Source organism: Oryctolagus cuniculus, chromosome X (assembly GCF_051225735.1).
Source record: "Oryctolagus cuniculus isolate XC-2025 breed Fujian yellow rabbit chromosome X, ASM5122573v1, whole genome shotgun sequence".
NCBI lineage: Eukaryota > Metazoa > Chordata > Mammalia > Lagomorpha > Leporidae > Oryctolagus > Oryctolagus cuniculus.
This window is the reverse complement of record NC_142888.1, coordinates 130,256,783-130,279,023: the sequence shown is the minus strand read 5'-3', so window position 1 is coordinate 130,279,023 and position 22,241 is coordinate 130,256,783. Positions and strand designations below refer to the sequence as shown.

At 39.5% G+C, this 22,241-nt stretch overlaps 3 protein-coding genes across 3 annotated transcripts in view; 2 read left to right on the top strand and 1 right to left on the bottom strand.

Moving 5' to 3' along the window:
- Positions 1–15,397, top strand: part of GABRA3 (gamma-aminobutyric acid type A receptor subunit alpha3) — a 327,562-nt gene extending 312,165 nt beyond the window's left edge. Inside the window, exons 10-11 of the transcript XR_011385360.2 lie at positions 14,888–14,978; positions 15,262–15,397. The gene's annotated coding sequence lies outside the window, so the exon portion shown is untranslated. The remainder of the gene's footprint in view (positions 1–14,887; positions 14,979–15,261) is intronic.
- Positions 1–22,241, bottom strand: part of LOC138847567 (uncharacterized) — a 673,630-nt gene that overhangs the window by 508,740 nt on the left and 142,649 nt on the right. The window contains exon 11 of the mRNA XM_089323952.1: positions 15,803–16,086. Coding sequence (XP_089180078.1) covers positions 15,803–16,086 — 284 coding nt within the window. The remainder of the gene's footprint in view (positions 1–15,802; positions 16,087–22,241) is intronic.
- LOC100352046 (melanoma-associated antigen 10) lies at positions 15,329–16,896 on the top strand. Its single transcript, XM_070066567.2, has one exon. The coding sequence runs from the start codon at positions 15,329–15,331 to the stop codon at positions 16,403–16,405; it is 1,077 nt and encodes a 358-aa protein (XP_069922668.1). The 3' UTR covers positions 16,406–16,896.

Below are 22,241 nucleotides of genomic sequence, written 5' to 3'. Positions count from 1 at the left end.
ATACCAAGGGAGATCCATTCCTTTGCAACATGGATAGCTCCATGGACCCACTCTGCAGTGAACCTGGTACAATTTTGAAAACATCCATTTAAAAAGCTCTTGAAATGAACCTAAGTACATATAGCAAATAAAGAAAAACATTATGAAAACTTACATTTGCTCATAACAGTGATAGTCTATAATGTTTGTATCACAATACACTTCCTCCCTCCTCCTTCCTATCACAGCCTGAAGGGACCGCCACTCCAGACGAGTGCAGGCATGAATATAGAGCCTGTTCTTCCACAGGCTCCAGTTGAAGACTGCAGTATCTTCCCAGGAGGAGTGAGACATCATTTCTTATTATCCCTAAGTTACCTATTCCGGATCCTAAGTTCCAGAAAACTGCAAGTGGAAATGGAAGTTTCCTTTTTCTTCTCAGCCTTCTTAGAAATGCTGTCTTGTGCACGGTGTACTGGGAGTATTGGGGCTTGGTTTGTGCCACTTTTATTCATAAAGCAGAGTTCCAGTGCCAGGACAGGTAAGTAAAACAGACTCAAATTTACAGATACTTTCCTCTTATCAGGCACATCAAGCACGCAGGAGAGCTATTATTTTAAAAAATTCCACTAGCTCTGCCTCCAGCTCCAGAACCATGGCTCAGAAACTGATGAGAGGAAGAGGCAAGGTGCATGAACAGAGATCACTGAGGTTCTTCCAAAAGAAACTGACTTTATTTGATATGGAAGATGGAGATTTTCAAGCATAAAAGCACTCCCCAGGACAATGAATGTTGCAATAAAATCAGATAAGAGAGAGCAGACTGGTATATTCATAGACATATAAACTAAACCATACTCCAGGTAGTTTACCGGAAAGAACCAGGGAAAGAAATAGCAAAGAGCCTTCAAGAGTCAGGATAAATCTCAAACACTGAACTCAAAAACTATCTCCGTGAAGCAGCCCACATTTCAGTGGGTAGTCTATGGAGCTATTTGTGTTCCAGGCTACTACTGAAAATGACTTGAGCTGATGATGTGCAATTACTAGTCTTTAAAAGCTGGATGTGGCCAGGGAAAGAGAGTCAAAGAAAGCCACAGTGAAACCACTGTCATAAATGGTGACTGTGCACATGCCAAAAACTTTGTTCTCTGAAGAGCAACACCAGAAGGTTCACAGTGTGGGGGAAATAGATGTCACTAAATACCTCAGTCAGTCATTAAACAAGTGAACAAGTAGCTGAAAATAACAAGCCCTGGAATAGTAGGACTCTTCCAAGAATTGCTGCAATACATTATCTAAAGTGTCCCATTTTCATTGAAAATTATGATTCATGTAAAGACAAAGACTTCAAAGTAGCCATTATAAATATTTTCATAGAACTAAGGGAAATCATGCTTAAAGAAGTAAATAAAGAAATAAAGACAATGTCTCATCAAATATGGCATATCAAAAAGATAAAAATTATACCAAAAAGAACTAAATGGAAATTCTGGAGTAAAAAATTAAAAACACAAATGAAAAATTCACTAGATTATCATCAGTGATGTTAAAAGGCAGAAGAAAGTATGAGAAAATTTAAAGAAAGATCAATAAAATAATGAAGTAGGAAAAGCATGGGAAAAAGAAAAAAGGAAATTGAATAGTCTTAGATATCATTAGGCACAACAGCACACACATAATATGAAGACCCATGATAAAAGAGACAAAAGAGCAGAAACTAATATTCAAGTAAACATTTGGTTAAAACATCCTAAATTTCATGAAAAGGATAATCTAGACATCCAGGAAACTAGATTAACTCCAAGTAAGGTAAAGGTAATGATATTTATAATCAGACAAATAATAGTAAAAATGATGACTGCAAAACAAAAGGAGAAATTTATTTTAACATTGAAGTCCAGTGCCATGCCACATCCTCTTCTTTTAAAGTTTTATTTATTTATTTGAAAGGCAGAGGAAGAGACAGATAGAGAAAGACTGATTTTCCATCCACTGGTTCACTCCCTAAATGGCTTCAATGATGAAGGCTGGGCTAGGCCAAAACCAGAAGCATGGAGCTCCATCAGGGTCTCCAATATGGGTGGCAAGGGCTTAAGTATTTGGGCCATCTTCTGTTTTCCCAGGATCATTAGCAGGCAGCTGGATCAAAAGTGGAACATCCAAAACTTGAACCAGTGCTCATATGGGATGCCGGCATCACAGGCAGTGGCTTAACCTGCTGTGCCACAATGCTGGTACCTATGAAAACATCTTAAAAGCAGCAAGAGTAAAATAACTTGTCATTTACAAGATAACATTGTTTCCTTCAGAAACAATGGAGGTCATATTATAGTGATATATTTTAAATGCTCAGAGGAAAAAATATGATCAAATAAGAATCCTATATCCAACTAAGATAGCTGTTCAGGTGATCACTGATGTCATACATAAGAGTGTCAAATGTTACATCAACAACAGGAGTCACTGTGCACTTACTCCTCATGTAGGACCTCTGTCCTTAATGAGTTGTACGATGAGAATTAACTGTAAAACTAGTCTTCAAGCAATACATTATACTTTGTATGTCTGTGTGGGTGCAAACTGTTGAAATCTTTATATATAGAGTTGGTCTTCTGTACATAAAGTTAATTAAAAACAAATCTTAATGAAGAATGGGATGGGAGAGTGAGTAGGAAGTGGGACAGGAGTTGGGGTGGGAGGGAGGGTATGGGGGAAGAACCACTGTATCCTAAAGCTGTACCTATGAAATTTGTATTCATTAAATAAAAGCTTTCTTTAAAAATAAAGCTGAAACATATACTAGGAAACTAAACTTTCCTCAATTTCCCTAAACAGAAATCATACAATCCAAATTCTTGTACCCTAATGGACTTCAAAAATCAGCAAATGTGTTAGTCTGACAGAGACAGATGGTTTACAGAAAGATAGATGATAGATAGATATAGATAATAGACAGAAAAAACATATGGAAAATGTCTGGAAAGAATAAAAAAATGAATGTGTGATCATGAAAGACAATGACATCACTATATATAATACATATCTAATGTGGTTGATGATGAATAAGGACATTCAGAGAAAATGTATACCTTTAAATGAATTCGCTATAAATTATCTAGAGATCAAGAAACTAATATCAGAATCTAAGGAAATAAAAATATGAAAAGAAGAAAAATAAATTTAATAAATAATATTAAAAACAGTAAGACAAAACTCTAGCACATATAGATAAATAAAACTGAACTGGAGTGACATAGAAATCCATCAGATAGTTTTAAAATGTAACAAAGTACAACGAATAATCTGTAGCCAGAATACATGACAATTTATATTAAATGGAAATATACCAGAAAATAAATTGCAAAGTAGAAATAGAAAATGCACTTATCCTCTGACCTAGAAACATCTCACTACTATGAACTCATTCTAGAGATGTAGTCATAAATGTACAAAGTAACATAAATTCAAAGTTACTTGTAGTGCCAGACCTTATAACAGCAAAACAATAGAAAAAATCTAATAATCTATTGAAGCCATAATGTCCCTTATGAACACACTGAATGCCTCTAGAATGGGCTCAGGAAAATTCTGATAGACCTTTTTTTTAACTTTTATTTAATAAATATAAATTTCCAAAGTACAACTTTTGGATTATAGCAGCTTTTTCCCCCCATAACCTCCCTCCCACCTGCAACCATCCCATCTCCCACTCCTTCTCCCATCCCATTCTTCATCAAGATTGATTTTCAATTATCTTTATATACAGAAGATCAACTTAGTATATACTAAGTAAAGATTTCAACAGTTTGCACCCACACAGAAACACAAAGTATAAAGTACTGTTGGAGTACTAGTTTATTTTATTATTATTATTTTTTTTTGACAGGCAAAGTGGACAGTGAGAGAGAGAGACAGAGAGAAAGGTCTTCCTTTGCCGTTGGTTCACCCTCCAATGGCTGCCGCGGCTGGCGCGCTGTGGCCGGCGCACCTTGCTGATCCGATGGCAGGAGCCAGGTACTTATCCTGGTCTCCCATGGGGTGCAGGGCCCAAGCACTTGGGCCATCCTCCACTGCACTCCCGGGCCACAGCAGAGAGCTGGCCTGGAAGAGGGGCAACCGGGACAGAATCCGGCGCCCTGACTGGGACTAGAACCCGGTGTGCTGGCGTTGCAAGGCGGAGGATTAGCCTAGTGAGCCACAGCGCCGGCCTTGGAGTACTAGTTATAACATTAATTCCCATTGGACAACACATTAAGGACAGAGATCCCACATGAGGAGTAAGTGCACAGTGACTCCTGTTGTTGACTTAACAAATTGACACTTTTATTTATGGCGTCAGTAATCACCCTAGGCTGTTGTCATGGTCTGCCAAGGCTATGGAAGCCTCTATGGAAGCCTCTATGGAAGCATTATGCTGAGTGAATTAAGCCAGTCCCAAAGGGACAAATATCATATGTTCTCCCTGATTGGTCACAACTAACTGAGCACCAAAGGGGAAACCTGTTGAAGTGAAATGGACACTATGAGAAACAGTGACTTGATCAGCTCTTGTCCTGACTGTTGAGGAACAACTTACTATTTTAAATACTAAAAGGAATAAAATAGTATTTTTTTTGTTCTACTTAATACCATTGGCTGATAGATTTTTGACTGGCCTGAGACTCTAGCCTCATTTCCTGTAATTAAGACACAAGCTGAAATTTTAGTAATCTGTAGAAAATAAAAATCTGCTAATGGGTACAGGTTTCTGTAAGGTTATTTTTGTACTTCTATGTTTTTTCTAATTTGCCAAAATGAATTTTAAAATTTTCATTTAAAAGTGTGGTAAATATTCATTTTCAGCTCTCATATTTAAAGTGCTTGGAAATTTTCACTCTCACCATTATAACAACAACAAAAAAAAAGCTGAACAAGCTAAAAATCAATGACTTTTCTTGGATCTGTCAGAGAATTTAGGTTGAATTCAAAACTGCCACTCCAAAACTGTGAAGGACAAATGAATAAACACAAACATGGCATAGACCAACACCTGGAGCAGAAGCTGTTGAAACTACAAATTGATGGGTACACTTAAATGGAACATTGATAAATTGCTGAAGGCAGAGGACACACTGGTATGAGATTGTTAAATTCCTAGACTTATAGTCTAAGGAGGCCCCAATACTCTCTTAGCTTTTGCTTCCAAGAGCTCTACCAGATTCTCATAATGAGGAACCAAAGAAATAATAATAATCTCATATATTTGGCAGTGTGAGGAGAAAGTTACCACTTTTTAAATATACCCTGTGCAAAGACCTACTGTCTCATGAAAAAAAAATTACCAGAGCCTTATATCACACAGTTAGAAGAGCACTCAGCTGACTTCTGTCCCATCTAAGTGGCAAAGGATGGTAATATTCAAAACAAATAAAATAAAAACAAAAGACCATTAAGGACATAGCCCTGTAAAACAACATACTAAAAAACTGAGAAACCAGTCTCCAAAAGATAATTATCATATCTTTTCTCTGATTTGTGGTAACTAATATAGAGTGTACAAAAATTATTTATATAAGCAAAATTGACTTTCGGAGATTTGATCATTTTATAGCCCTTGGCTATACTCTTGAGGGCCTGTGGTTTTTGTAGTTACTGCTTGTTGAACTCTTTATTTAGTGGAGAGTTAAGCTGAGAATATAAAGTAAATTGAAAGTATGTCATTGTGAAAACTAAAATAAAATTAAGAAAAGAATAAGGGGGAAGGGTGAGAGTGAAGGAGGGAGAGAGAGTAAGATAGGAATTATCATTACAATCTTAAAACTGTATATGTGAAATTTGTTCCCTTTATATAAATAAAACAAAATAAAATAAAAACTGAGACTTAATCACAAGAGTGTAGAAGGATTCCTCTCTCCTACATTTTACTTCTACATCAACAGGTCTTCACCAGAATAACAGAGGATTGCAGCTTAAAGAAAGATAAAACAATGTCAGGTGATTGGTGCAGTGGTAAGTACCCCCACTAGGGACACCAACCACTAGGGACATCCCATAACACAGTGCCTGGCTTTGAGTCATGGCTTCACTCCCAATTCAAGTTTTTTGCTAATGTAGATCCTGGGAGGCAGCAGGTAATGGTTTAAATAGCTAAATAGGGTATGCAAGTCTGATTCAATATTCAATAATTTCAATAAAATATCTAGGTACAAGTCTAACAAATATGCATGGGCATACCTCAAAAAGTTTGTAGAAAATGGAGTTTAAATATAAGGTAATTTTGATCCAAAAAATTGGAATCTACGTGTATGAGGGGTCTTCAAAGTGTTCATGACAATGTACATTATTTAAAAATTGTGCATAGATTTCAATATTTTTGCATGAAAATAAATGTATCTATTATTTCCATTTCCACAAACTTTCTGCAGTAAAGAGAATAGAGAATCTGTGTGTAGAAATTACAAAACATTCGTGAAAGAAATCAAAGACCAAAATAAATTGAAAGTTGTTTCACGTTCATGGGTTGGAAGACAGAAAACTGTCATAAGCTGGTTTTTCCTAAGGTGTTCCATAGATTCAACATGAAACCAAGCACATTCTCAGTAAGCTATTTTCTAAATGTCAACAAACTGATTCTATATTTTCTGTGGAAAAGCATGTCTTAGAATAGCCACCAAAATGCAGAACAACAAAGTTGGAGTACCCAGTTTTAAGCTTTACAGTAACCAGGACAGCATGGAATTGATGAAAGAATAGAAATGTAAATTAATAAAACAAAATAGTGACCAGAAATAGACCTATATCCATAGTCAGCCAATTTCTGAAAAATACAAAAGAAATTTTATGAAAAAAGATAATTTAAAAATTATTTATAAAAGGGAAAATTTTTTCACATATTTCATATATATATACAGTTTTAAGGACATAATGATACTTCCCATCCTACCTTCACTTCCACCCTCCCTCCTTCTTTTCTTACTTTTATTTTTAATTTTTATAATGACATACTTTGGATTTTCTTTATAATCACAAGCTTAACCCTCCACTAAATAAAGAATTTAACAAGTAGTAAGTACAAAAACCACTGTTCTTCAAGAGTATAGACAAGGGCCAAGAAAGAAAAAGAAGTCTAGACAAAATTTTACAGTTCCCACAAAAACTAACACAAAATAGCTTATTGATCTAAGTGTAAAATGCAGAAACTCTAAAATCTGAAAGAAAAACCATAGAAAAAAATCTGTGTGACCTTAGATTTGGTAATGAGTATTCAGATCCATGAAAGAAAAAAATGCTAAGTTGAATGCTATTTTTAAAAATGTGCACTGTGAAAGATATTATAAAGAAAATGAAAAGAGGAGCCACAGAGAATGAGAAAACAGATGCAAAACACCAATCGAATAAAGAACTTATATGCAAAATACAAAGAACTCTTAAATCTAAATTCAGTAATAGACAATAAACAATTCACCTAAAAACTGAACAAAGCATATAAGAAGACGCCTCACCAAAGAAAGTAAACATGTGGCAACTAAGCATAGGAAAAGATTCTGAATATCATTTGTTATCACAGGATTGAAAATGAAACAGTGAAATACCACTACACACTTACCAGAGTACCTAAAAGTGAAAAAATTGGTAAGAATGCAGAGTGCGAACTCTCATTTGTTTCTAATGGGAATGCAAAATAGTACTGCCACTTTGGAAAATAGTTTGTTATTTTCTTAAAAATGCTAAACATGGGGTGGATATTGTGATTCAGAGGGTTAAACTGCCATTTGCAAAGTGAGCATCCCATAACACAGTGCTGGTTCCAGTCCTGGCTATGCTGCTTCCCATCCAGTTCCCTGCTAATGCATCTGGGAAGCTCAAGTATTTTTGAGTCCCTGCCACCCACTTGGGAGACCAGGAGTTCTTGATTCCTGCCTTCATCTTGAGCCAACCCCAGCTGTTGCAGCCATTTTGGGAGCAGACTAGCAGATGGAAGAATGATCTCGCTCTCTTGCTCTCTCTTTCTCTGGCTTTCCCTCTTTCTCTGTTACTCTGCCTTTCAAGTAAATAAATAAATAAATAAATACTTTCTAAAGAAATAAACAGTGTCACTATAGATACAGAAAGCACACTCCTGGGCATTTAACTGAATAATTTGAAAACTTAAATCAACATAAAAACCTGTACATGAATGTTTATACCTGCTTATTTGATCATTGCAAAAAACTGGAGGTAAGATGTACTTTAACAGGTAAATGGATGAACTGTAACACAACCTTACAATAGTACATTACTCATTAATAGAAGAATGACCAAAAGACATAGAAAGATATGAATAAATTATAAATTCATATTTTTAAATGAAAGAAGCAGTGGGAAAAGACTGCAAAGTAAATGACTTCATTTATATAACATTCTGGAAAGAGAAAAATAGGAATGGTAAACACATAGAGAAAAGTGTAAACAAGTTAAAAACAGGATATTTATTAAGACAGTGAAGGTATTTTTAAGAAACTGACATGGTATATGCATGACAATGTGCATTTTTCAAAAATCATAGAACTTGAATACATCAAGAGTGAAAGTTAATGTTTGAAAAAATAATATAGGAGAAAAAGATATTTCAAAATGGGATACAGAATGTAGTGGAATATTCTAACTATTATAAGGTATGAAGGCCAGCGCTGCAGCTCAATAGGCTAATCCTCCGCCTGCGGCTCAGACACACCAGGTTCTAGTCCCGATTGGGGCGCCAGATTCTGTCCTGGTTGCCCCTCTTCCAGGCCAGCTCTCTGCTGTGGCCCGGGAGCGCAGTGGAGGATGGCCCAAGTGCTTGGGCCCTGCACCCGCATGGGAGACCAGGAGAAGCACCCGGCTTCTGCCTTCAGATCAGCGTGATGCGCTGGCTGCAGCGTGCCGGCCGCGGCGGCCATTGGAGGGTGAACCAACGGCAAAGGAAGACCTTTCTCTCTGTCTCTCTCTCTCACTGTCCACTCTGCCTGTAAAAAAAAAAAATATATATATGAGAAAAAAAGCTTTACTGAAGGTTGTAAGAGCTTATTGCCCTAAGTAACTTGGCAATGAATGTCATAAGGCTGAAGTCAAAAAGAACTGTATGTAAGTGCTATACTTTGGTTGGTAAAGTTGTTTCCTCAGGCAAATAGGTTTATAATTCTGAAACCACTACACATATATACCAGAATTGAGTGATTCATTAAGCAAGGGAAGGACTTAGAAAGATATTTATATTAGTGGATTAGAGTTTGAGGCATCATCATAAACTCATGTTCAGCTTAATATAGAAAAATGTGCTTACATATATCAATATTTATATGTATATGTTCATATACATAGGTATTTCCTTGCTCTGTGCGCTGAGAGGGCCTATAAATAATAATTGTCTAGTAGGTACAGACATACCTAGCTCTGAGATCTAGGTTTCTAAAATGATCATCCAGTGAAAGGATTAAGAAATTCTTTGAGAAATGGATTCTTGAACTAGGGTATGAATGCAATTATGAGCCTGGAGCATTTTTTAGTGTCAGAAATAAGATCTGAAAAACTTAAGGTAAACCACAAGCATTAAATCTACCAAAATGTATAATATGGGAAACTGGACAGAAGACCTGTTTATTCTGTATCTGTTTTTAAATTACAAGGAAAAAAAGAGGCAATGGGAAGAGATTTAAAAGTACTTAAGGAAGACAAACAATTGTAATGACAAGATCATATTTGGGTGCTGATTCAAGTAACTTTTTGAAGTATATGTCTGCCAAATAAAAGTGAAAAACGCATGGGTATTTGATAATTATTTAACTTTTTATATTTATCTTTCTATTATCTATAAGATATGATATATATTATGTATAAGATATGATTATCTATTTATCTATATATCTATCTCTGTCTCTCCCTCTCTCTCTGTAATTCTGACTTTCAAATAAAGTAAATTTATAAAAGATTAACATACAAAAGTCAATTGCTTTTCTATGTATTAGCATGAAATAAATGGAACTTGAAATTAAAAATAAATTATATTAGGGGCTGGCGCTGTGCCATGGTAGGCTAAACCTCCACCTGCAGCACCAGCATCCAATTCAGGCACCGGTTCATTTCCCAACTGCTCCTCTTCCTATCCAGCTCTCTGTCTGTAGCTTGGGATAGCAGTGGAGGATGGACCAAATCCTTGGGCCTCTGCACCCACATGGAAGACCCAGAAGTTGTTTCTGGCTCCTGGCTTTGGATCGGCACAGCTCCTGCCATTGCAGCCATTTGGGGACTGAATCAGTAGATGGAAGACCTTGTTCTTCGTCTCTCTCCCTCTCTCTGTCTATAACTCTACCTGTCAAATAAATAAAAAAATCTTAATAAATAAATAAATATTAGCACCCAAAACAATGAAATATCTAAATTTAAATCTAACAGAATACATGTAACATCTACATGATGAAACTCCGATGCAAAAGAAAACAAATTTTTAGGGAACATATTGGATTTATTTTCATAAAGGAGTTATCTTTCATAAAACATATTAAATATTTAGAAATAAAATTATATTATGTCTACATATGCTTCAAATTATTAAAGTGGCAAGAGCTGAAAGTTTTATTTTGTAATAAAAACTTTATTGGCTGTTGTTGTGGCTGAAAGCGACACTGTCATCCCATAGGAGTGCTGGTTTTAGTCCTAGCTACTTTGCTTCTAATCCAGATTTTTGCAGATTTAAGTGGGAAGACAGTGGAAGATGATTGAAGTGGTAGTGCCCCTGCCACCCATGTGGGAGATCAGCATGAAGTTTCTGGCTTCTGGCTCCAATTTTGTCCAAATCTGGATTTGCCGTCATTTGGGGAGTGAACTAGCAGATGGAAGAACAATTTCTCTCTCTCTCTCTCTCTCTCTCTCTGCCACTCTGCCTTTCAAATAAAATGAATAAATATTTTAAAATTTAAATAAAATCTTTAATAAATATCCTGCCTTTAAATTTGATGCTTTAAATGAAATTGAACACTTAAAGGTTTAATCAAACAATATAAACTGAAATTGTATTTAAAACTCAAACCGCTTACAAATGTTCCAGGACAAGGTAGTTTTGGAGGCTAGTTACATGAAATGGTCAGGGGGAAGCAAATCACTATCTTATGTAAACTATTCCAAAGCATACAATAGATGGATAATTATTCATTCACTTTGCTAGGCTAGCGCTCCTTGATTCCACTAACAGATGAGAACACCCCATGAAAATAATACTTGAGCCAAGCTCCATCACATAGCAACAAATATTCTAAATAATTTAATAGATATTCAACACAGCAGTAAATTAAATGAACAAACAGGCTCTATACAAGGAATAAAAGTATGATTTAACATTAGAAAATGCTTTCAGTTGTAATTCCCTGTACCTAAATGAAAACAGAAAATATACTTGATCACATCAATGGATAAATAAAAAATTTTTGAAAAAAATTCAACACAAGTATATCAAAATAAAATAAACATCAACACTAGAACAAAACTTACATTTCCTAAAATCTATAGCAAACACTCATATAAGTTATATGTTAGAAGAATTCCAATTGAAGCCATAGAAACACAAAATGTATATATATGCTATCTTCTCTACTGTCCAAAACTGCACTGGAATACACAACCAGAGCTGTGGATATTAGAATAAATGAGATACAAATATTGAAGATCAAAAGGTAACATTTGATGACAAGGTTAGCTTTAAAGAAAATTCAAAAGAATATATATGTGGAGTATTTAAATGAACAAAGGACATCAGAAAAATTTTGTATTGAAGCTCATTATAGCAAAATCAAGAAACTTACCACACAAAAGAAATTTAAAAATTATAACCTGTGATAGAAAATATCCCATTCACAAGAGCAATAAAATCCAAACATTACCTAAAAGAAATCATAACAAAAATGAACAATTTCTTAATAGAGAAAACAATAAAAGCTGCTGATAGATTCAAGTGACAGAGTTCCAATTAGAGCATGAGCAACATTTTCATTAACACAAGAAAAACATTATAAAGATGTACATGATCCTCAAATTGTTTACAGAGTTACTGCTTTACTTGTAGGCCAAGATGAGCAACAACTGTATATTGCTCTCTTATACTCCAAAAATCAGTATTAAAACACACACTTAATATCTAAACAGCAAATATTAGAAAGCCCTGGAAGAGACAGTTGAACTGTCACTGGAGTTTGGGTTGGAGGGAGTAGTATACAAGTTGGAGTGGGTCTGTAGCTTGCATAGATGACAGATGACAGGGCGACCAGGAGGGCAGTTTTAACTTCTGTCCCCACTTCATTGCACAACCTGAGACAGCATCTCACACCACAGATGCTGGTAGCCCTCATGTAGCATCAGCGACTAGAGACAATGGGGTTGATTGGGACAGTGTGACTTCAGAGTCTGTGCTAAACACCACCTGACTCCATCTTAGTGACTAGTGGCCTTTTTGAAAAAATTTTCAATAGAATATAATGAATGAACCAAAAATACAATTTCAAGTGAATCACACATAGTAAGGATAGCTATTGTTTTATGAAATTTATGTATATTCTAAAACATACATTTCGTAGAGATGTAAAAGCTATGTTTTTACTAAGAATGAAGGTTAAAAAATGGAAATTCCTGCAATGGGCAGTTAAATGTCAGGACATTCCAAACCCCTGAAGCTTGTCTTTTCACTATAAAAATAAAGAAGTGAAGACTTGGGCTGGAATCTGAAGGTATGGCCTGAAATCAACAGAGAAAGAAATCCCGGACCTTGACAGGAGTTCGGGAGGCTTCTTGGTTCCTCAGCCCTTGGAGACTTAAGGAATGCAGCCTGACATGGCAAGGACCAACTTCCCCTAAGCCTGAGGGGGGAAAGTTTCATGTGAATGGTCTAATTCAGATCAGAAGACGAAGTCCCAGGTTTCAAGAACAAGGTTAGGATCTTAAGGGAGCCTTAAGATCTTAAAGGATCTTAAGGGAGAATGGAGAAGATCCTAGATTTACAAAACCGCTCCAGAACAGAAAGCGCCCCTGCTGTCAGCCCTGAGAGACCCTGGAGCATCTAACCGGATGTGGTATTTCCTGACTTCCGGGAGAAGAAAGGAACTGACGGTTTTTGTTAGGTGTGTGATTCAGCTAAACAGAAGGAAAGGACGTGAAGGTAGGATGCTCCTACCCCGCTCCTGCTGTCAGCTGTGGAAAGTTTCAGAATAAATTACCGACTGAGGCTACCCCTTAGTTTGCCTTCTGGTATCTGAGGAAGATTTTTGCCATGGTCTAAGAGATGCCGCGTCAGGTTAGCTGTGGGAGGCCCAGGCCCCGCCAGGACTGGCCAAAGTGTGGACTAAGAGGGAGGAATGAGGGAGACCCTACTCTAGAGCACAAAAGGGCCCATACAAACCCTCCCTACCCCCACTATCAACTAGAAGGGATACCAAGCTAGGGATTTTAGCTAGGGATTCTCAGAGAGGGGAAGGACTTCTACTGAGGGGAAAGCCTCTAGTTAGAAGAGGGAGGAGTCCGAGGTTCTACCAGCACTATAAATGCAGATTTTTTGAGGACTAATTGTACCCCCAGCCCAGAAACAAGGAATCTCATAGAAATCTAAACATTGCTTGTTGTTAGCCCTAGGAGGGCCCTCATAAAGGTAGCTGGATGTGGCAGGCTCCCACTTTGGGGGGTGGGGGAGGGTTCTTGGGAGAGGAGGCATTGCTCTAAGGGAGTGATGTATACAAGATGCATACAAGTAATGTATACAAGAAGTTTAGGTACTTCCAGGAATAAATATGAATACCCAGAGGGAGAGCACCAAGGGCATTCTCCATCCATCTCTGAAAAACCCAAAGCAGAACTTTTAGTTTGAGGTACCCTCCATTTTTAGCCTGGTGGTGTCAAAGAGGTGGGGGCCTTGGTCTGAGAAAGCTTCACTCATGTCATCACAGCAAAGACCCCATACCTGGCCAGGAGTCAAGATGAGGGCCCTGAGGAAGAACTCAGAGGACCTCTAACTCCTAAGGAAACAAACTCCTCTATGTCCCTTTGTCTGTGGGCCACCACCATCCAGTAGCCTACACATCTAAAGTAGACGTTTTCAGGGAGAGGAAAACCTTGATTTAAGGGATTTTGACTCAAATCAGCAGAGGCAAGAGTCCCAGATAATGCCATTTTTCAGACTTAGGACTGAGGAAATATCCTTCAACAGAACAGAAAGAATCCCAGCCCCATCCTGCCCTTTAGTAAGCCATGAGAAGATATGGGACACTTCCTCTTTAACATCTCATGAAAATTATAGCCTCAGATCACAGAGAGAATTATTTCAGGCCCAACCAAATATAAAAGTTAGGACTTGGGGGACCCTCTCATCTCAATATAGTTGGACCCCACACTTGCCATCCTCTTCTTTTTTATTTTTGTTTTTTAAAAATATTTATTTATTTGAAAGAATGGCAGAAAGATAATCCATCCACTGGTTAATTCCCAAGATGGCCACGATGGCTGGGGCTGGGCCAGGCCAAAGCCAGGAACCAACAGCTTCATCCTGGTCTCCCACGTGGGTGATAGGTGCCCAAATACTTGAGCTGTCTTCTGCAGCTTTTCCCAGGCCAATAGCAAGGAACTGGATCAGACATAGAACAGCAGGGTCACAAACTGTTGCTATGAGGCTTTGCCAGGTGTTGCCAGATGTGAGACCCTTCACTGCTTCTTGTTGCCTCTTAGGGAGGTGAACTTCTGCTTTGTGTTGCTTCAGGACAGCAGAGTGGTAGAGTCTAAACTGCCAGAGGAAATTGAGAACTCTAAGTGGGTGCAAAGGGGATCTTCCACTTTTTAACAGTGAGGACCTCTCAGAACCTAACACACTTTCCTGACTGGTGGGCCCAGGGTGATACTTGCAGTCTGAACTCTAGACTCCCCTCTATTCTTCTTATAGGAGCTCCAGAAACCTGCTGGTCAAAGACTTATGTGAGACAGTGCACTTAGGTCACAGAGAAGACAAGGCTGAAGCAGTGCCAAGACTCAAGGTGAGGTACATCCCTTGAATGTGGATTGCAAACCACCAGCAGAACACAAGGGACCCCACAGTGCTTGACTCCAACCCACCCTCACTGACAGCCCTGGATTCTCACTCTCTGCTGACCCGTTTCTTTGCACTTCTCATGGTACTGTCTCACCAGTAGGACAGGATCTGTGTGAGGCACTAGTGCACCACAACCCAAAGAGAAAAAATGTAAGTGGGCTTTTGCCAAAACAGCCAAGGGTGCAGTTTTCAATTGATGTCACTCACATGGTCCCTTTCTCTTTTAGGCCTGTGGGGTCCCCATAACCCAGCTGCTGCCCATTCTTTTGCCTGCTGCCTCCAACGAGAGTCATCATGCCTCGAGCTCCAAAGCGTCGGCGGTATGTGCTTGAAGAAGACCTTCAGGCCCAAATTGAGACACAGAACATTACAGATGAGGATGCTTCTTCATCCTCCTCTACCTGTTCTTCCTCTTTTCCCTCCTCTTCCTCCTCTTCGACATCCTCCTCTTTCTATTCTCTAATGTCAAGCACCTCAGAGGAGGTTTTTGATGATGATAGCACACAGAGTTCTCTCCAGAGTCCTCAGGTATCCTGTTCCTCCTCTACTGGCATGACCTCCACTCCATGGGGCCAATCCAGTGAGGGTACCAGCAGCCAAGATAAGGAGGGTCCTAGCACCTCACAGGCCCTGAGAGAGCCTGAGTCTTTTCTCAGAAGTAAGATAGAGGAAAAGGTGTCTAATTTGGTGGAGTTCTTGCTCTTCAAGTATCAGACAAATGCTCCCACCACCAAGGAAGAAATGCTGATGTGTGTCATTCAGAATTACCAGGATCACTTTCCTGTGATCCTCAGTGAAGCCTCTGAATGCATGCAGCTGGTCTTTGGCATTGATGTAAAGGAAGTGGACCCCACTAACCACTCCTATGCCCTCGTTATCTCCCTGGGCCTCACCTATGATGGGTTGCTTAGTGATGTCCAGGGCATGCCCAAGACTGGCCTCCTGATACTTATCCTGAGTGTCATTTTCATGAGTGGTAACTATGCCCCTGAGGAAGAGATCTGGGATGTGCTGATTGGGATGGGGTTGTCTCTTGGGGAGAGGCACTATATCTATGGGAAGCCCGAAAAGTTACTCACAGAAGATTGGGTGCAAGAAGGGTACTTGGAGTGGCGTCAGGTACCCAACAGTGATCCTGCTCGCTATGAGTTCCTGTGGGGTCCAAGGGCCCATGCTGAGATCAGCAAGATGAGTCTTCTGGAGTTTTTGGCCAAGATCAATGGAAGTGATCCAAGATCCTTCCCAGTATGGTATGAGGAGGCTTTGAGAGATGAGGCAGAGAGAGCCCAGGCCAGAATTGCCACAGTAGATACTACTGCCATGGCCAGTGCCAGTTCTATTGCCAGCATCAGCATCTCCTACCCTGAGTAAAATTAGGCAGATTCTTCACTCTGTTCTCAGAGGGAAGTCAAAAGTCTCAGTAGTGGAGGGTCAGGCTGGACCTAGAGGTAATGAATTGTATAATATCTTTATCTTACTGCTTTCTTTAGAGGATTTAGGGATTTATCTTCTTTATATCGAACATTTAAAAATGTTGTTACTTTTACTAAAAGGTTGATTAGCTTCTAAATATTTGTTAATTAATTATATTTCTCACATATTTATTTTTTTTTCAGAATAAGCAAATGAGTTTTTGCTATTTTGTAAAACCAGTTGGGAAGCCCTCCATCTTGTTTGTAATTTGGAACAAAATTCCATGGCAGTAGAATATTCGTATCCTTGGAAAAGTAAAAGCATTTAGCAATACATAGAGAAAAAAAGCTAAGTGTTATCATATTGATTCCCTTATCCCTTTCAGTGTGTTACTCTGAAAGATTAAAAGATAAGTTTCTATATCTTGTTAGATTATTCAGGTGCAAATTAAACTGTAATAAACACAACTCTTGTTTTCTGGCTTATTTCTTCCCCAAACTTGTGTTGAGTATCTGCTTTGTGGAAGGCCATGTGCTGAGTGGAGATTCTGGTTCAAGCCACACCCACCCTAGCAGAGAAGGGTAGAGTCCAGCAGCAGCCACGATAGGAGGAAGATGGAGAGATGTCCTCTGAGACCCACAGAATCAGGGAAAGACAGCTGAGCAGCCGGGGCTTCAAGTGAAGATAGTTGAGTGTAAATGCTATGAGCCAAGGCAGCTTGAGGCTTTGGAAAACCATGCTTCCTTTTGTAGGAGTTCCGTGTGATGGGCCTGGGTTGGGGAAGAGGCTACTCCTTCAGGGAGTGGGTCTGAGAGCTGAGAGAAAAGCATGGAACTTAATAATGCTATGTACAATCCTTTCTGGATGTTGGATAAAGCAGAAAGGAATCTGCACCTGCAGCATGTATGGAAGGTGTCCTGAGTTCTTTTGTCAGTTCTTTTTTAACAGTGTGCAGACTAGGTATTTTATACTCAGCATCTGCAAAGATTTCCTGAGAAATAAGGATTTCTAGATAAATATGCAGGTAGAATGATGCCTGGATTTAAGCTAACTCAATTAGAAGAAAATTTCAATTAAGTTACCCTTTCATGTCATTTGGACAACTTTAAACAAGGACTAGGTTCTGGGTGGGGTTAAAATAGTGATTTGGGTGGAAAATCAGCTGGGAGTTAGGGAAGGAGCTGGTCCTTGATCAAATTCTGGAAGCTTTGAATTGTACCCAGTGGGTGATTCCGTCATATTCAAATTTTAAAAGATAACCCCCAAGAGGGAAACTTTGCTAAATTTACTTACAAAGCATTTTGGCTGGTTTGGTATTACACATCATACGTGAGTTGCATGTTCTGATATGCATCAGACAACAATTCCAGAGGAGAGGGTGGTAGGACTTGGGTCACAGTAACACTAAAAATAACTTGCAATCATTAAATTTTCATTATATGCCAGACACTGCACCAGGTACTTCACATATAGTACATACATTCTAGCAGTTCTGCATGGGATGAATGTCTTCATTTTACTGAGGAAGAAACTGAGGCTCAGACCTTAGGCATTTCCTAGGACCCTTGGCTAGGAAGTGACAGGCTAGAAGGAGATCCCTGGCCTGAATTTATCTGGGGCCCACACTTTTCTTCCTCCTCCCTCAGCCTGAGACCAACCTACTGACTCTAATTGATTTCTCTCATTAGGACTGCAAGATGTCTCTCTGGGGACAAAAACAAAACAAAACAAAACAAATACAAAAAACATGTTGTCAAAGTACTAAAGGCAGGCCTAAAGAAGGTGACAGTGAGGATCAAATACAATTTGTGCGTTATCTGTGGTTCATTAACTTAAGATCCTCTTGTCCAAATCCCCAGGGTTCTTTGAGAGCTGACTGTAGCCAGGTGCTGACATTTTTGTACATTCTAGTGCTCTCTGCATTACAGCACCTTTCACTTGTCCCCAGAGCACCCTCTGTAGTAGTCAGCTTTTTAACATTGTAACAAAAATAACTGAGACAGCTTAATTTTACAAAAGAAATAAGTTAGACTGACCAGCATCCAAGGTAAGAGAACAGGCAAGAAATCCTCAGAGAGCAATGGACATCTGGAGGTTCCAGGAAAGAGCAATGGCCAGTGTCTGTGAGAGACCACACACATCAAGCACCGAGTGTGCGGCACCCCAGGCAGGCCGGTGCTCAGAGCTCTGAACCCAGAATTCCACACAGTGGGGGAAGGGGCCAGAGGCAGAGGAGGGGTGGCACATGGGACAACACACAGGAATAGGCTTGAGACACCTGGGGATCTTCCCACCAGCTGCCAGCTACAGTGCTACCTGGGCAGATCTGCAGATGAGGGGCCTGCAGCATGCAAGCCCCTCACCGGTCACCCTCAGGAAGAGGATGGCTGTCTCCTTGCATCCTTCTGGGTGCAACATCTCTTGACCACTCTCATGCTCCCATGCACCTTCACCTGTGCCCCAGGCCTGAGAGCTGCCCGAACATCTGATGGGAGCTGCTGTCTTATCCCCTGGGTTCAGTGGAGCCCGTCTGCAGCTTACCCCCCCACACACAAACACACACACATACCAGGTGAAGGACAGGGCTGGGGACTGATGACTGACAGCTGAGAGAGGCAGGGACTATCAATGAGCAGTGGAAGGCAACAGTCATCAGCCTGGAGGGGTCCCTGGAGGAAGAATGCCCTAGGACCAGTTAATCCAACTCTGCAGATGAAGGGCTGGTTGTGCATATGCCTTGAAAAACGGTCCAGATGATTCCTCTGCCTCAGACTGTCTCCCACAGTTTCTGAGTTGTTGGTACCGGGGGCAGGTGTCCTGTAGCCATGAGAGCTGACCTATGTCACCAGCAGGAGTCGTCTGGGACAGAGGCCCCACTGCACTCTGGTGCAGACATTTGCAGGTTGATGGAAACCCCAGGGAGATGGCTCCCTTCCTTGTTCAGCTGCCAGGGTGGGTGGGGTCCAATGCAGCATGCTGCTGGGATGGTGTTTGGGTCTGGAGAGGAATTCTGAGGTTAAATGAGTGCAGTTAAGCCAACTCTGCCCTTTTTTCATGGAGACCAAAAGGAGCAAGTGGTGGCAGGCTCCACACTTTGAATCTCTGGAGGGGTCCTATGGTATTTTCACTCATTCCCTCATTCTTTTTTCATTTATCCAGCAACTGTTACTGAACACATGCTAAGAAAGAATACCATGAAAACAAAATCAAAGAAAATGACACAGCCCTTAATTCAGTCCGTGGGTGGCAATAAGAAAATTCATGAGAGTTAGGAAGTGAGGTTCTGTGTGAAATTACAGGGACATTCCACTAAGATCCTAAATTCTGAAACTTGGCTGGCTCTGCAGGCCATGTTCCTTTTAAGTAGATGAGGAGGAGGAGGAAGAGCTGGTGATTATATGAATTAGGGTTAGAACTGAAGGAATATGTGGAGGATAAGTGCAGTGTGGACCATGTACCTATGCAGACAGGGCTGTCCTGTGGAGAACAGAAAACACAGATCTACTAGGAGAGGGGTATTTGATAGGCGTTAGGCTTGGATTAACATCAGAAGTCATTTGAGGCCGTAGATTTAGGTAAAGTCAAATAAGTATTGTATAGATACTGGCCTACATGCTACAAGACACCATTTATTCTCCTACAAACATATTTATTTACTAACAAAATACTATGGTTTGAATGTGCCCCCCCAAAAAACATGTGTTATAAATTTAAGCCCCCATGCAACAGTGTTGGGAGGTATGGCTTATGCGAAGTGTTTAGATCATGAAGGCTCTGTAACCAAGAATGTAGGATTTAGGCAAGAGGGGAGCACAGGCATGGGGCAAAGAATTTGAAACACTTTACTTTCTGAGCTTGTTCTTCAGGGGATATTCCAGGAAAGCTTATCTTGTGATATTGTACTTCAGACCCCCCAGTGAACCATGGAAAGCTGGAAGAAACCAGTATGAATAAGAATTTAAACATGTAGTGTATGAAGATGTAAGTTGCTTGATAGGAAGGACCCTTTCACCCCTCCTTTTCTATATCCTGGACACTTGCTTAACCCTTGCTATAAAAGCCCAGGCAAACTGCCTCTCAAGGAGACAATTTCTCACTTACCTCCTTTATTTGTCACATGTAAATAAAGCTTTCCTCTGAGGGGCTCCCACTGGAGGCTGTGATTATTCCATGACACCGGAAGCAGACAGATCCCTTGTCTTTGCTAACAGCTCTACCCTCATGAATGAATGAATGCTGAATATAAAAGGGCTTGGGCTGTGAGTTTGAATTCTTGCTCTCTCTAGTCACATGATGTTGTGATGCAAGAAGAAGACACTGGAAAGATGCAGCCCCTTGATCTTGGACTTTCCAACCTCAAGATATATTTTTTCAAAAATATTTATTTTATTTATTTGAAAGAGTTACAGATTACAGAGAGAGAAGGAAAGACAGAGAGAGATCTTCCATTCATTGATTCACTCCCCAAATGGCCGCAATGGCCAGGGCTGGGCCAGGTCAAAGCCAGAAGCCAGGAATTAGGAGCTTCATCCAGCTCTTTCACGTGGGTGCAAGGGCTCAAACACTTGGACCATCTTCTGCTGCCTTCCCATGAGTACTAGTTGGGAGCTGGATTGGAAGTGGAGTAGCTGGACTTGAACTGATGCTCATATGGGATGCAAGAGTTGCAGGTGGTGGCTTAATCTGCTGTGCCACAATGCCAGCTCAGACTGTAAATTTTTGTTCCTTAGAAATTATCCAATATCAGATGTTCTGTGGCAGTAGCATAAAGTGAACTAAGACACCAAAGCCAAGCAGATGTTAATAAAGGTGAAAAGAGGGATAATATTAAAGTAAGAAAGAACTTCTCCAGAAATCCATAGAGAAATATTCATATTTATATGTATATATGAGTCTATTTGTGTATATATATTTGTATATATAAGTATGTATGTGTATATATGCATATAGATACAAACATATGAATATGAGTACACATACGAATATTTACACATCACATTATGTATATATACTTATACATGCTTATATATAATGTATGTATTATATTATGTGAATATATATTTGTATATATATTTAGAGTGGCTCATATTACATACACAGTTACATATAATGCATTTTTTAATGTCACATCTGGTATATAAGATTGCTTATAATACTCAAGGCTAAGTGTATACCTACCAGTATCCTGAAACTTTTCTCCTCTAACCTAGTGTGCTGTTTTATGCTGCTGGAACCTTTGTAGTAACTAAGCACAGATTCTCATAACAAACATAGTAAAGGACAAGAAATACTGGGTCCAAGTATTTGGGGGTTAGGACAACACAATGCATTGTGGATCTAACAGGTAGATATTGGTCTTCAAAATTTTACACATGGAAACTCTTATTCCAATTGATGTCTTCTACAGAAACTCAATCCATGAACATATGGAAGGCAGAGCAATCTGGTAGAAGTGAGTACTGTAAATTTGAATTTCTCTCCACCCAACATTTTTCTACCCACTCTTGGAAGTGGGCCCTGACAGTCTTGAGCATTACTGAGAAAGTTCGGTGATAGAAGACTTTCCTTTAGAGGTAGATTTTTCTCATGCTCCTGCATAAGCATCTATGTGGATACTATTTTGCCAAATGTACTGAATCCCAGTTTTCTGCCCTGCCAGGCACTGCCAAAAACCCGTAGCCTTCCAAAATGGAATTCTCTGTGCATATGTGACAATTCAGTTTCTGGTTTTCCAAAGTCCTCATTGTCTCTTCCCACCCTGCCAACCCAGCTGAACATCCAGAGGCACATGTCC

What these genes read in the sequence shown, in the direction of transcription:
- LOC100352046 (XM_070066567.2), top strand. Translation starts at nt 15,329, where the DNA reads ATGCCTCGAGCTCCAAAGCGTCGGCGGTATGTGCTTGAAGAAGACCTT.